The following is an 11,356-nucleotide window of genomic DNA, read 5'->3' on the forward strand; positions in this document are numbered from 1 at the left end:
GAGATTGGCTCGTTCTGCAAAGTTTCAGTTTTTTAATCTTGTAAATGTCTCGTAGTGGACCTTCCGTTAAAATTTATTTTTGAGGCAGAGTTGGCGTTTATGAACAGAGATTTGGAGCCTAGGGTTAAGAGGGAAAGTGGTACCCGGGGGAAAGTGAGACAGCCAAGGGCATGGATGTAGTCTTAGAGGAGTCGTCGTGCCAGTCACCGTCACTGTGACCTGTCAGTCAGGAGAAGGATGAGGCCTGAACATGCAGAATGAGGGAAATAGCTGTGCTGGAAGAGTGAGTCCCACAGACAGAAAATAAAGATTTAAAAAGCCAAATAACCGCTGGGCAGTGGTGGCGTACACCTTTAATCTCAGCACTTGGGAGGCAGAGGCAGGCGGATTTCTGAGTTCGAGGCCAGCCTGGCCTACAGAGTGAGTTATGGTAAGATTAACGTTGTCACTCTGTGCAGTGCAGTTTGATCACACACAGCATCTTCCCTGACTTCCCAAACTTGCCCTACCCGTACTTCCTTGTGTCTTTTTTTGTTTCAATTTTAAACTGTCAGGTACCGTGTGTGCTTGGTGTTAGGCCTTCTCTGGAATGTGGCTGCTCTGGGGTAGTTAGGGCACACCTCTCAGGAGATGGGCTCTCTTTCACAGCGCCATCAGCTGCCAGTAGCTCTCAGCTTGGGGGCTGGGACTTAATGGCCACCTTGCCTGTGCATGCTGGGATGTCGTCTGGCTTGAGCAGGAGCAGCTCTTGTCACACTGTCCCGACTGCTGTGAGTTCATATGGCAACTGCCCTGCCATGCTCAGAGAATGTGTCCCATGGAGTCATCCACTAGCTCTGATTCTTATGCTTGCCACCCCCACCCCCCACCCCCTCTGCAGTCACCTCCAAGTCTTGGCAGGAGGGTGTGAAGTAGGGGGCCATTAGGGGAGTATTCTGTATTCCTCATTCTCTGAGCCCAGACCAGGCATCAGTCTGTGTCAGTCACCCAGTGCTGCCAAAGATGAGGGTTGACACACCAGATTTCAACTGTCAATCTGCTCTGTTGGGTCAAGGAAATGGCTTAGTGGGTAAATGGGCTTGCTACGAAGCCTGAGGGGCCTAAGTTCTAGTCCAAGAACCCACATTTAGAAGGAAACAGCTGACTCCACAAGTTGTCTTCTAACCTCATGTGGACCATGGCATGTGTGCCCCTCCAATAAATATACACTGTAAAGAAAAATCTGTGCTGTGGACAAGGAGGCTGAAGTACCCACTGTGGTCACCGAGGCAAAGCCGTGTGACAGACACTCTGTTCCTCTGAGCGGGTCTGACCCTTCACCTCTGCAGCCTCCTGAGACTTGCTCACCAGCTATCTGCTGAATTAAGGAGCAAGCACATCCTTTGACTTTTAGAAAGTCTTGGGGTGTAATTCGGATGAAAGCTCTTGTAATTATACACAGAGAGAAGACCTGAAACAGCTTTCACCACAGAAGAGGAGGAGACACATGATGCTGACTGCAGAGAGGGGAGATGTGGGAGGGGTGCTGGGTATATTTGAAAGCCAGCCAAGCAAACAGAAAGTTAAAGCGCACAGGAGCACACGCACACCATTCAGTGATGCACCTCAGTTTCATGTCTCAGTACAGACTTGCGCATCACTCAAATCCTGAGAACTAACTGCTGGTTCCCTGTCTGCTGCTCTCCCATCTTAGTGACTGCTGCTCTCCCCTATTAGTGACCAGTCTGTGATGGGGACACTCTAGCCTCATGCAGAGTTCCCTTGTTCTACACATACTGTGGAGCTGCACCCTGCTACTCAGGGCCTACCTGCTTAAGAGCTTCATGTACCACCAGGTTCTCCTGGTGAGGTGGAAACTATTAAGGGGTTGTCAGCAGGAGGGAGGTAAGAATGACTTTATTATACAAAAAGATTTCTCTAGCCCTATCTGGATGGCTCAGCAGGTGGGCCCCTGCCACTCAAGCCCTACTAGGTTGAACTTAAAACTCACATAAAAGTGGAAGGAGAGAACCTGCTCTGCAGACTTGTCCTCCAATCTCCACACGTGTATTGTGGCGTGTACGTGTGCTCTCCCCATGTCGTAATACAAATAATAACACAGTTCAAGAAGAAAAGATTTATTTAGATTGGTTCAGTTCTAATGGGAGCACCAGATTTTAGGTTTTGTTTTGTTTTGTTTTTCCCTCTCTACATTTTATGTGTATAAGTGTTTTACCTGAGTGTCCATAAGTGGACTGTGCTCGTAGAGTGTCCCCAGAGGCCAGAAGATGATGTCAGATCCACTGGAACTGGAGTTCTGGACTGTAGTGAGGGAGGGCCAAGTGTGTGCTGGAATCTAAGCGGTCCTCTGTAAGAGCAGCCTGTGCTCTTCTGAGCCCCTTAACAAGTGACTGGTGTGAGCTGCAGAAGCTTGTAGATGGCTGAGAGGAGTGGGTAGAGCTCAAGGGAGGGAGGAAGCAGGGTCAGCCAAATTTGCCAGCTGATCCTGATTAGAGAGAGAAGGCAAGAAACACTCACATTCCTGGTTTGGCACCTGGATGAATGACTGAGTCCTTCAGTTAAATAGAAGATAACAGACAGACTCAGGCATCATGCGGTGCATGCTTTTAGTCCTAGCGCTCAGGAGGCAAAGACAGGCAGATCTCCATGAATTCAAGGCCCGCCTGGACTACAGAACGAATTCCAGGACAGCCAGGACTACATAGTAAGACCCTGTCTAAAACAGAAAGGAAGGAAATACAGAGAGTATTTCTGTATTATTTTATATCTCATAGGAGTGTTGGCAGCATGCTGGCCTGTGGCTAGAGGCACTCCAGCAGGATGCCTGGGGCAGGCATTAGTTAGCAGGGGTGCAACACCCCATGGCAGGACGGTAGGAAGGAGGCGGGAATCTTCAGGAGCGCCTGCATCTAAGGCTATGTCTGGGGTGATTTGGGGTAAGATGAGACTCTGAGGTACTTGAGACTCTGAGGCATAAGTTGCAGACAAGCCTGGGCTCCATGCTGCGACCTTGTCTCAGAGAAGGAGAAAAACAACTGAGAGATGGCCAGAGGCAGTGAGAGGGAGAGACCAGGAGACGCGAGCTAAGGGCATCAGGTGGGTAAATTACCTTCTGGTTCTAAAGTCAGAAAGGCTGATGAGATTGATAAAAACAACTTGTAAGGAACACTGAGGATAAAAACAAAGTGGAACTGTTTGTAGGCGAGAGTAGGGCCTGCTACTAACTGAGGTGCCAGGTCTTTCTGGCTTTAGTATTTCTGTGGTCCTAGGGGATCCAACCCAGTGTCTTAAGCAGCTAGGCAGGCATTCACCGCTGAGCTACAGCCCCAACCTTGGGGCCCACATCTTGCACACTAGCTCTGCAGAACTATCTTCACCATGGAGCTAGCATTCCGTATCTGCAGCTTCCACATTCAAGGCTTGAGCTCAGTGCAGCCTAGCAGTGTTCACACAACATCAAGAGAGCGTAGGTTTCATAGGCAATCTAAAGATGCAGACAAACACATCATCATTCTGTATAAGAAGGGGAGCATCCGTCATCTGTGGCATCTGTGTGGAGTCTGGAACTGATCCACACAGATACTGCGGAGTGACTGTATTTGGTGTTATGCTTCAGTCCATACAGCTCATGTCATGTCACATTGATGAGCGACTGAACTTTGAAGTCTTTTGACACTTGCTTTATTGTCCTCCAGTCTTGGCTTTATCTGACTAGAGTTTGAGGTCCGAGTGCAAACCTTAAATGTCCCCATTCAGCCCATTGTGAAATCAGGCCCATTGTGATGGTTTGTCAGGGTTCAGGTTTGGGTTCTGAATTTTGTTGTTGATAATAACCCATCTTATTATGCTTCTTACAATTTTATTTTTGTTTTATTTTTCTAGTATAAAACAAGCAAAGAAGGGAGTGTGATGGGAGTCACAGTGTCGCGGCTCGCAATGCTGTCTCAGTGCCAAGCTCTGTCACAGGCCTGCAATTATTCTGAAGGTCAGACATCATCCCATGACTGCCCTCATTGTTAGCTTCAGATACATGTGACTGTGATCACCCACGTGGTGATTGGACTACATTTAATGAATAAATTCCGAGGGAAATGTTCCAGGACACATTCTTGGCTTGCTTTTGCCTTCTTTGTTACAAAATAGATTAAAAAAAAAAATCTTGTAATTTAAATAAACTTCTGGATAAACCAGATATATAAAGTATGATGTCTAGAGCACAGAAATAGGACCTCAATTAAAACTGCATGTCTGTAAGCTGTGGAGGCTTGGATGCTCCCATCTTCCCACTTAGACCTTCAGCTAAGTATAGTCCAAGAAATCCAGCTCCGAAGATGCAGATTAAACAGAAAGCATCCAGAGCCAGGTGATGCGGCCCACAGCTGTCTCCCAGCACTCCTAACAGGCCAACATGGGGTATGTAGTAAGTTCTAACTAGCCTGAGCTATGGCAGGAGTTGAGACCCCCATCTCAAAAAATATAACACAATAATGTGGAACTTCTGGTATGTAAATGAACATTTCGTAGTGAGAGTTCAGGATGGCCTCCAGCTTGAGCCCCTCAGGATCTGTCCTCAGTGCTTGCTTCCAGATGTGTTTGTCCATGGTCACTTTTAGTGTTTCCTTTCCCTTTGCATATGAAAGGCCACTGTGTGCCTTTCAGGGCGGCATTACTGCCAGATTCTAAAATACGTGCATATGCATGTATGAGGACAACCAGGAAGCCATGGGTAAGACTCCTTGCTGGTGATGAGCCTCCCTCAGAGGCTCTGCTGAGTTCCCAAATGTTAGGAACATGGGGAGATCTTTATTCAGTGAAAACAGTTAGATGCAGGCTTATGTATACCTACTTTATTATGTTGATAATCTATTTATAGGTATCTAGAAATAGACACTAGTATACATAGGTTTTTATATAAAACAATATTTAATGTTTTTCTAAGAAGTAAACTTTTTACATATACTTGAAATTTCCAGTTTCTAAACAAACACATCATGTTTTTTTCATTGGAAAAAAACCTCTTGAATAAAGTCCCACAGTGCTAAAGGTTCCTCCCGTAGTGTTTCTTCTGTGACCGCATCACGCCGTCACCGTCCTCCGCCAGTCTGTAGGGGGGTCTCAGCATCCAGGAGACACTGATCTCCTAATTGTTTTTCCAAAAGCACCTAATGCTTGGTAGGGGTCTGGCGTGTGATATCACTCTCTGCTAACCATGGCTGCCTTCTGTTCCCTGCCATCTTTTCTCTTGCAGGAGAAACTGTAGTCAATGTTTTAGACTTTAAGAAGGACGCTGGGCTGTGGCATGGCATGTTTGCGGTAAGCTGTCAGCATCGGGGAGTGTGTAGTAAGATGTGCTTGAGGCTGAGGCTCTGTAACAACCACATGTCTCAGGATTTGCAACTGAAGTTCCCAAAATGTCAGTAACGTTTGCTAGAGGACACACAAGCAGGAGGACGTGAGTTTAGACCCTCAGGATCTAAAAAAGCCAGGTACAGTAGTGCACGTCTGCAGTTCAACCCAGCTAACCTGGAGTAGCAGTGAGCAGCCAGAGACCATGCAGGAGAGATGGCGCAGTGGTTAGAGCGCTGCTGCTCTCTCTGAGAACTCTTATCTCTTCTCAGGCTGCTGACTCTAGTTCTGAGGGCTCTTGCTCTCTCTCCCTCTTCCTCCCTCCCCCCTCTCTTTCCCACATACACATAAACATTTTCTCTCGGCAAAATAAATTAACAAAAAAATAAGAGAGAGCATCTAGTGCAGTCTCTACCCTACCCCACCGCCACCCCCTTCTACCCCCTCTGAGAAAGGCTACATCCCTTAAATATCTGTTTACTTCTTTAAAAAGACTTATTTATTTATTTATCATATGTAAGTACACTGCAGCTGTCTTCAGACACCCCAGAAGAGGGCATCAGATCCCATTAATTACAGATGGTTGTGAGCCACCATGTGGGTGCTGGGATTTGAACTCAGGACCTCTGGAAGAGCAGTCAGTGCTCTTAACCGCCGAACCATCTCTCCAGCCCCTACTTTTTTTTTTTTTTAAATCAGAAGTTGAGAAAACAGATAAAAACTCTGGGAGGACTTGAGGGATCTTCTTTCTATAATCTAAGTGTAGATACAACCCTTCTCCTGAAACTAAATCTGCACCAGCATGAGACACTTTAGGGCAGGGGATGGGACCCTGTACTTAAGGGCAGGTAAGTAGTGAGCAGGGTGCCCTATCGAAGTACTCAGACTTAGTTGGGAGTGGTGTCTGATACCTAAAACCCCAGCACTTAGAAGGCTGATGCAGAAGAATCACTCTGAGTTCAAGACTAGCATGGGCTACTTGAGTTCCAAGCCAGGTAGAACTGTAGAGTAAGACCATCTGAAAGACACAGACGCCCCACAGAGGCAGCACAGGCTTGATTACTGTGCTGCGCTAGGTCTCTGGGGATTGTACATCTTTGATATGGGTGGCAAGAGGGACAGCAAATTCCAGACCCTCAGCTCTCTCAGCTCTCTCTTTCTTTATAAATGCTTACCCTGTAAGGAACTAGGAAAATAATTTTTTGCTTTGTGACTCTGTTCCATTTTTATTCCCCTCCCCCACGCTGCAGCTTGTGACAAGCAGGAGCACCATGGGTCACTAGATGGGCGGAGCAGCAGTTTGGTCATCCTGCTGACTCGTGTAAAGCAGCAACCTTGGGATTCTGCAGGACTTCTTCTGTAGCTGCCCTAGAGAAACAGTTATATACATGCCCATGAACATAAGGACACATACATCCCTTCACACCAGTAATGGCACAGCAGTACTATGGAACATGTGCAGCCACACAAAGGGAGCTAGAGAGGCCTCTCATTCTGGGGTGCATAGATTTATCTATGAGACATCAGACATAAAAACAGCTAGTGGCAGATACATATATACTATGATGCTTTTCATTTAAATAATTTATGTGCCTAAAGTGACATATATATTATGTACATGTGGACAGTGGACTGCAGGGATAGACACTAAACTTATCCTGTGTACTCTGGAAGAGAACCAGCTTAGAGAGTAGCTCTCAGAGGTACTTCAGCACCACTGCTAGTCTCTCCGGTATTTTTTTGAAAGGATACACCTGCATAGTACCCCTGAAGCAGTGTTAGCAGAATGTCAATACAGCTTTAAGTTGGTAAATGTACATTTTGTATTGATTGCTTGTTGTGTTTCTGTGTTTTTCAGAATGTAATGAATAAGATGCATACAGTCAGTGTTCCCTACTCTGTCATGAAGACCTGTCCTCTCTCTTGGGTCCAGAGAGTCCATGCTCACAAAGGTAATCACACACATCCGCATAAGGACTGTGAGGTTGGTGGGAGCTTGCCTCTGCAGAGAGTCAGTTCTTTGCCTTGGGGTTTACCAGACTTTGAAGTTGTAGGTAAGCCATTTGCTTTATCCCGTTGTGGCCTTTCCTGTAAGTTAAGTTCTCCAGAATTTGAGCCACAGTTAATGCCATTGAATCCCGTATTATTCAAAGTTTCCTTTTTCTCTAAGTAAGAACTGTCACTAAAATAAGCAAAATTGTCCTAATTGTAATATTTTGAATATACACCCCAGTTTAGCATGTGTATGTGTCATAACTCTGTCCCCTTTGAATCTGTAGCCAAAGTAGCGTTAGTGAAGTGTCGAGACTTACACTGGGCCATGATGGCACATCGGGACCAAAGGGACGTGAGCCTGAGCTCTCTGCGGATGCTAATCGTCACCGATGGCGCCAATCCCTGTGAGTACTGGATATAGAAATCCTAGAACATCTGACATGTTGGGTGTCTTGTTCCTCGTCTGTAAGCTGTTCTGTTCTCAACAGCATATTGAGATGTAATTTACATACAGCAAAGCTTGCCCATTTCACCGGGTGTGGTGATGGTACAAGAGCCTTAAGTCCCAAGAGGCCAGCCTGCTCTGCAGAGAGAGTTTCAAGACAGCCAAGGCTACACAGAGAAACCCTGTCTCAAAGCCCCTCCCCAAAAAACCCAACCCCACAAAAGAATGGCAACAAAACCAAACAAAACATCCCCCCTCCAAAAAAAAGACATTTAAAAATGTATGTATATATTTGTATGTTTGTGTGTTGTATGCTACACGTATGCGTGTTCCATCAGGCTAGAGGAGGGTATCTGCCCTTTGGAACTAGAGTTCCAGGATTGTGCTAGAATGGCACATGGGGCCTGTGGAGGAGCAGGCTCTCTTTGACTCTCTCTCTCCAGCCCCCCACATTCCATCTCCATAGATTTGCCTGGTCTGCATACTTCACAGGAATGTGGTCCTGTGTTTGGTCTTTCGTGATAGGCTCCCGTCAGTTGGCATTATCCTTCTGATTGGCATGTAGTCTTGCATAGATGTACTAATGTGCTTATCCATTATTCTCTGGTTGGACTTGGCAGCTTCCTGAAACCACACCTCTCTCATTCACTAGGTGCAAGGAGGGAATTGCAAGTGACTCAGTAGAACCGAGTGTGGGAATGTGGTATAAATTCTTCCAAGCAACAAATAAAGGGAATGTGCACGAAACTTACAGAGCTCTCACCATGCTGCCTGCGCTTCTGGATAAGCACAAAAGGCTGGTTCTCCACTCAGGATGCTCTGGTGAAACTTAGCAGGAAGCTGTTTCTTCTAAGTAAACTTATGCATTGTCCAGCCTTAAAAAGCACGTGGAGAACTTCTAAGGAGCCCGAGGGCATCCCTAGAGCAAGTGTCACTAGAGCAAGTGGCCCTGCCACTGGTGAGGCGTCCTGGCTACAGTAGGGACTTAAGGAGGGCTGCTAGATTCTACCCGGGTGCCTATTGCCTACAGTGTTGTCTCTAATGTTGGCAGGCATAGCCTTTCTAGGCTGTGACTGTAGTAACTATCGCACATGTCTCATGGGCTGGGTGAGCATGTGTCAAAGCACCGTGAAGGCACGCTAAGCTATTTGCAAAGAATGAATGTTGTATAGTATGAGTTCTGACGGACAGATGCACCTCGCACTCTGCCAGCTTCCTGCAGTAAGGAAGATGGTAGTCTCAGCTTTCAAGCTGCTCTGTTCTAACTCCTTAGGGTCTGTGTCGTCCTGTGATGCTTTCCTGAGTCTCTTCCAAAGCCACGGACTGAAACCTGAGGCCATCTGTCCATGCGCCACATCTGCAGAGGCCATGACTGTAGCCATCCGAAGGTACTATTTGCCATCAGGATCCTCTTGATGTCTGTCACAGTCTGGGTGAGATGTGAGAGAGGACTTAACTGATTTTCTGCTTCCTAAACCTAAAAGTAAAATTACTGAGCAGTCAAGTCATCTCAGGTGTCTTGGAAGTACCTCTTCTCGACAGAAGTGCGCCTAGAGACTGACAGCTAGCTTTAACTGTTCTTATCTCATATTTGTGAGGTGTTCTTCAGAACCCTTTGCATCTTAAATTAGAAATAGGCCGATTGTACCTCAGACATGATTATCTGCACCTAAACCTTTATTAGTACATACCGGCATATTCTTTCCTCTTTGCTTTTTTTTCCTTGTTAAAGAGAATTGTCTGTGGGTTGTCTGTGTTAGTCTGCGAGCACACAGCACGGTGGGGAGGTGCTTCTGAGTGAAGGTCAAAAGAGAGTGTTGGGTGTCCTGTTTGTTCCTGCTGCTTACTCCTCTGCGGTGGGGTCTCACTGAGGCTTGCATCTTGGCTAGACTGCAGGCTAACCAGCCCCAGTGACCCCCTGGCCTTTGCTGCCTTGTCCTCGGGCTACAACATTTGGGGGTTCCCAGCTTGCTTTATGGGCACTGGGACCCACTCTGGTTCTCAGGATTTCAGAGCCATGTTCCTCATTGCTGAGCATCTCCAACCCCTACTCTCCCACTTTCTTTTCTTTCTTTTCTTTTCTTTGTTTGAGGGACAAGAGTCTCACTGAGTAGTCCAGGTTGGCCTCAAATCTGCCCAGCCTCTCAAGTGCGAGATTGCAGCATGAGCCGTCATGCCAGACCTTTTGTTGTTAATTTCTTCAGAGTGTACTTCTGTGCTGGTGTGTGTGAGAAGGTGTGCGGCGGTCAGAGAACAACCTGGAGGGAGTTGGTTTTCTCCTTCTGCCACATGGGCCTGGGGATCAAACTCAGGTCCTCAGGCTTGTATGGCAAGTGCCTTTACAGCAAAGCTGTCTTGTCAGCCCTTCACGTCTTCTTCTATTCGTTTGTTTATATTTATTCCTGTTTGTATATACCTGGCTTAATAGTTTGTTTTTTCTTTTTCCCATTTTAGGCCTGGGGTTCCAGGAGCTCCTTTGCCAGGAAGAGCCATTCTCTCAATGAATGGACTGAGCTATGGGGTCATACGGGTCAATACTGAGGATAAAAATTCAGCACTGACAGTACAGGACGTGGGACATGTGATGCCTGGAGGTGAGCCTGGGCTATCATTGGGGTTTCGTGAAGATTTGTCATCACAGTCATGGTGCTGGGATGAGAAGGTAGTTGGGTTATATAGAATGCCTGCCTGGATTGCCCGAACCCTGGCTCCATCGCGAGTACCACATAAAGAAGAAGGGGAGCTAGAGGAGAGTCAGAGAGGCTGACGAAACAAGAGGGCCAAACTAGGGGATCCCAGCTCCAGTGTTCAGTCGCAGCATTTCTGCTCTGGGATTGAGTGTCATCATGCTGGCCCTTCACGGCTATGTGAGGCCTCAGTCTCAAAGGCTTGCACAACTCTGTCACATGGAAAGGGATGCCAGTCACTGGCTCTCGCCGTCGTTGTCAAACTAGGAAGGCAGTGTGCTACTCTCGGGGTTGCACCAACCCCGTGTCCGGCCAGCACCTGCTGCAGTCCTTCCTCCATGCACTGTGTAAGGGCGCCAGGTGGACCTGTCTGTTCACAGCTCTGAAGCACTTCTCTTTGCTGCTCATTGTTTGCTGGTTCAGCAAATGTGCAACTCTCTGGGTTTGCAAAACAAAACTTACTTTGCAAGTTTTGCAGACTCTTCTGATTTTTGTGTTTTCTGTGCACTAGGCATGATGTGCATTGTGAAACCAGACGGACTTCCTCAGCTCTGCAAGACAGATGAGATTGGAGAGATCTGTGTCAGCTCCAGGACTGGAGGAATGATGTACTTTGGACTTGCTGGTGTGACCAAAAATACATTTGAGGTACATGATGCTATTTCCCAGGGTGCTGAGTGACATCGGATATTACTAGGAGGCCTGCTGGCTGCCTGATGGCATGGCACTGTTCAGCATGGGTTAGTGGCTGGGATGGTGCCTTCAGGGCCTGGTACCTAAGGCCAGGTTCTGCCCCACCCCCACTGCTGCTGTGTGAGCTGCCTAGCTGCACAGAGGTCTTGTTTTTTTTTTTTTTTTTTTTTTTTTTTTTTTTTTTTTTTTT

The 11,356-nt window shown here is 46.9% G+C and overlaps 1 protein-coding gene across 1 annotated transcript in view; it reads left to right on the forward strand.

Annotated features, from left to right (window-relative positions):
* Positions 1–11,356, forward strand: part of Dip2b (disco interacting protein 2 homolog B) — an 87,281-nt gene that overhangs the window by 32,263 nt on the left and 43,662 nt on the right. The window contains exons 10-16 of the mRNA XM_029547886.1: positions 3,883–3,985; positions 5,249–5,313; positions 7,205–7,298; positions 7,626–7,745; positions 9,060–9,174; positions 10,241–10,380; positions 10,985–11,121. Of these exons, the coding sequence (XP_029403746.1) occupies positions 3,883–3,985; positions 5,249–5,313; positions 7,205–7,298; positions 7,626–7,745; positions 9,060–9,174; positions 10,241–10,380; positions 10,985–11,121 (774 nt within the window). The remainder of the gene's footprint in view (positions 1–3,882; positions 3,986–5,248; positions 5,314–7,204; positions 7,299–7,625; positions 7,746–9,059; positions 9,175–10,240; positions 10,381–10,984; positions 11,122–11,356) is intronic.

Source organism: Mus pahari, chromosome 17, assembly GCF_900095145.1.
Source record: "Mus pahari chromosome 17, PAHARI_EIJ_v1.1, whole genome shotgun sequence".
NCBI classification, from domain to species: domain Eukaryota; kingdom Metazoa; phylum Chordata; class Mammalia; order Rodentia; family Muridae; genus Mus; species Mus pahari.